Genomic DNA, 2,821 nt, shown 5'->3' with positions numbered 1-2,821 from the left:
AGCCAGTTGGTGTTAACAGCGCCATTTAACAATGGGGAAATTGAGATACATGTATTATGAAAGGTCCTCAGCTAGGGATCTGGCCCATCGACTCCAATGGAGCTACGGTCGATTGACTGGGATCTGGGACAGTGTGAGTCCCCTGATCACATTCAGAACATGCCAGATGCGCTCTGACTTCAGGGGCAGCATCTTTGCTCCCCAGTTCCCTTCTTGTTCCCATATTATCAGCCTTCAATCATTACGCAGTGCGAGAGTCACACCCCAGTTAGGGTTGCACATCAGCCTGGTTTTGCCCTTTCCTAAAATCCACCCTGAAGAGAGCTGTATGTTATTATTGCTTCAGAGTTAACACAGGGAATGTGAATCTGAAACAGAAAAGGCATTGCCAGTGCCTCATCATGTCACCATCATCATCATTACATGAAGTAAGGAAGAACTGACTCCATTTAATAATTTATGATATAAATTTATCTCTTGTGGAAGTGAAAATAATTATTCCTTTTCCTGTAGGACACTAAAATTCTAATTTTACCAAGATCGATTATTAGATTAACTCCTGTAAATTCTAACAGAAGATGGGTGCCTAAGGACACTAAATGTTATTGAAAATATCAGTCCAAGATTTGAGTTGATGTATTTATTGATTTTGACTCCTCCTAAGACATGGCATGATTCTGGCCATGGCCACCAGTGCAATGCTGCTTTGAAGTATCATTGTTAAGCCCCAATATGTCAGCAGATGGGATATGACAGTAGATCAAGAAGGGGTCTGATCAGTCACATCACTAATTGGGGTACCAGAGAAATGGGCTGTTTTTATCATAGTTATTATTCAGGTATGGCAGAGAGTGAATCTGTAGGGATACCAAAGATCTGTTCTCAGACTGAGACTCCTGGCACTTTGCTCTAAAATCTATATTTAGCCTTAACATTTCAGCAGGGGAGGAGTTTTTGAAAGTTCATGGAACGAATTCCTGACACTTGATTAACTTTCAGCTCTATGTTCTTCCAATTCACTGGCACAGCTTGTTTTCTGGTTCCTAAACTCAACCCATGGCAGACAGAGATTGGGGAAACCAAACGGCCATCACAGAATTCATCCTCCTGGGATTCGGGGATCTCCCTGAGCTGCAAATTCTTCTCTTCCTGCTGTTTCTAGTGATTTACATGGCAACTGTGGCCGGAAACACCCTCATGGTTGTGCTAGTTGTGGCTGATCAGCACCTTCACACCCCCATGTACTTCTTCCTGGGGAACCTGTCCTGCTTGGAGATCTGCTACACCTCCACCATCCTCCCCAGGATACTGGCCAGTCTCCTGACTGGGGACAAAACTATTTCAGTCAGTGGCTGCATCACACAACTGTACTTCTTTGGTGGTCTGGTAGGTACGGAATGCTATCTGCTAGCAGTGATGTCTTATGATCGGTATTTAGCGATATGTAAACCCCTGCACTATTCAGCTCTGATGAATGCCAGGTTTTGCCTCCAGTTGGCTGCTGGGTCATGGTTCAATGCTTGTTTGGCTATTACCATCATTATATTACTCATGTCACAGTTCATATTCTGTGGCCCGAATGAAATTGACCATTTGTATTGTGATCCCATCCCACTGATTAAACTTTCCTGTGGGGACACGCTCCTGATCATGTTGTTGAATTTCATCCTAGCCTGTGTATTCACCCTGCCTCCGTTCCTGTTAACCCTGACATCCTACGTGTGCATCATCACCACCATCCTGAGAATCCCTTCCACCACTGGGAGGCACAAAGCCTTTTCCACCTGCTCCTCCCACCTCATTGTGGTAACAATTTTCTATGGAACCCTAATGAGTGTCTCCATGTTACCAACACTCAATACACTGAGAGTGCTAAAGAAAGTGCTCTCTCTTTGCTACACGGTCCTGACCCCCCTGGTGAACCCCCTCATCTACAGCCTGAGAAATAGAGAGGTAAGGGAAGCCTTGAGCAAAGCACTCAGTCAATATGTGACTTTCAAAAAAACATGCAGAGACTCCTAGATCGTTACTGAGGCCAAGGTTTTCAAAGCTGCCCGGCTGATTTAGGCAAAGAGCCCCCACTGATATCAAGCTGAAAACTCCCATTGAATATGTCAGGGCTGATGGGGAAAAGCAATGGAGACGATCTGCATGGAGTTACTGAGGCAGGGTGTTTATGGTCCCCTGCTGTGTCCATGTAACAAAGAGGAATGTGAGGTTGTGGAGAATTCTATCCCCCTCTCATGTACAGCAGTGCAGCACTGACACATACAAGATGCTTTTTTTTTTCTGCGTGGTGTTGACTTAACATTCACCGTAAGTGAGGAGGGTTGATGGCATCTGATAATGCACAGAGCTGTCTTGTCCTGTAAGGCACAAACTCCACTAAATAAAAATGCAAATCCATGTGTATATTCCTTGTTGTTCATTGTCAGGGCCGGCTCTAGGGACCAGCAAACCAAGCACGTGCTTGGGGCAGCACATTTTCAAGGGCAGCATTCTAGCCATTTTTTTTTTTTTTTTGCTTCCGGTGGCAAAAGCCTAGAGCCAGCCCTGGCAGCAGCAGCGCGTCGTGCGTGGGGAGCGCCCTGTAGGCGCTGCAGTTCGCGCCGCGGGGGAGCAGCGCCCACACCTTGTGGCTGGGCCGGGCAGGCTTCTAGCGGGGGACACTCAGGCTGGGGGACACCCCAAGGGGCACACGGAGCTGCCTGCAGGTGCCGCAGGGCAGCTGCCCCCCAGCGCTGCAGCCGGGGCTGGGCGAAGCGGCCCAAGGTGCCCAGGGACTGTGGCAGGGCGGCCAGAAGCAGCAGGAGCAGTGGGG

General features: G+C 47.7%; 1 protein-coding gene across 1 annotated transcript; it reads left to right on the top strand.

Moving 5' to 3' along the window:
* Positions 1–1,056: 1,056 nt before the first annotated feature.
* On the top strand, positions 1,057–1,953 carry LOC112121259 (olfactory receptor 6N1-like; the record flags this gene model as incomplete). The annotated part of the gene is made up of 1 exon (XM_024220305.2): positions 1,057–1,953. A coding segment is annotated over exon 1 (897 nt), but the record flags the coding sequence as incomplete, so codon positions are not given.
* Positions 1,954–2,821: the final 868 nt, after the last annotated feature.

The sequence above is a fragment of the Terrapene carolina genome, unplaced genomic scaffold, assembly GCF_002925995.2.
Source record: "Terrapene carolina triunguis isolate 2854851 unplaced genomic scaffold, T_m_triunguis-2.0 Scaffold4833, whole genome shotgun sequence".
In the NCBI taxonomy this organism is placed as follows: domain Eukaryota; kingdom Metazoa; phylum Chordata; order Testudines; family Emydidae; genus Terrapene; species Terrapene triunguis.
The sequence above is the reverse complement of the archived record's forward strand: the minus strand, read 5'-3'. Positions and strand labels throughout refer to the sequence as shown.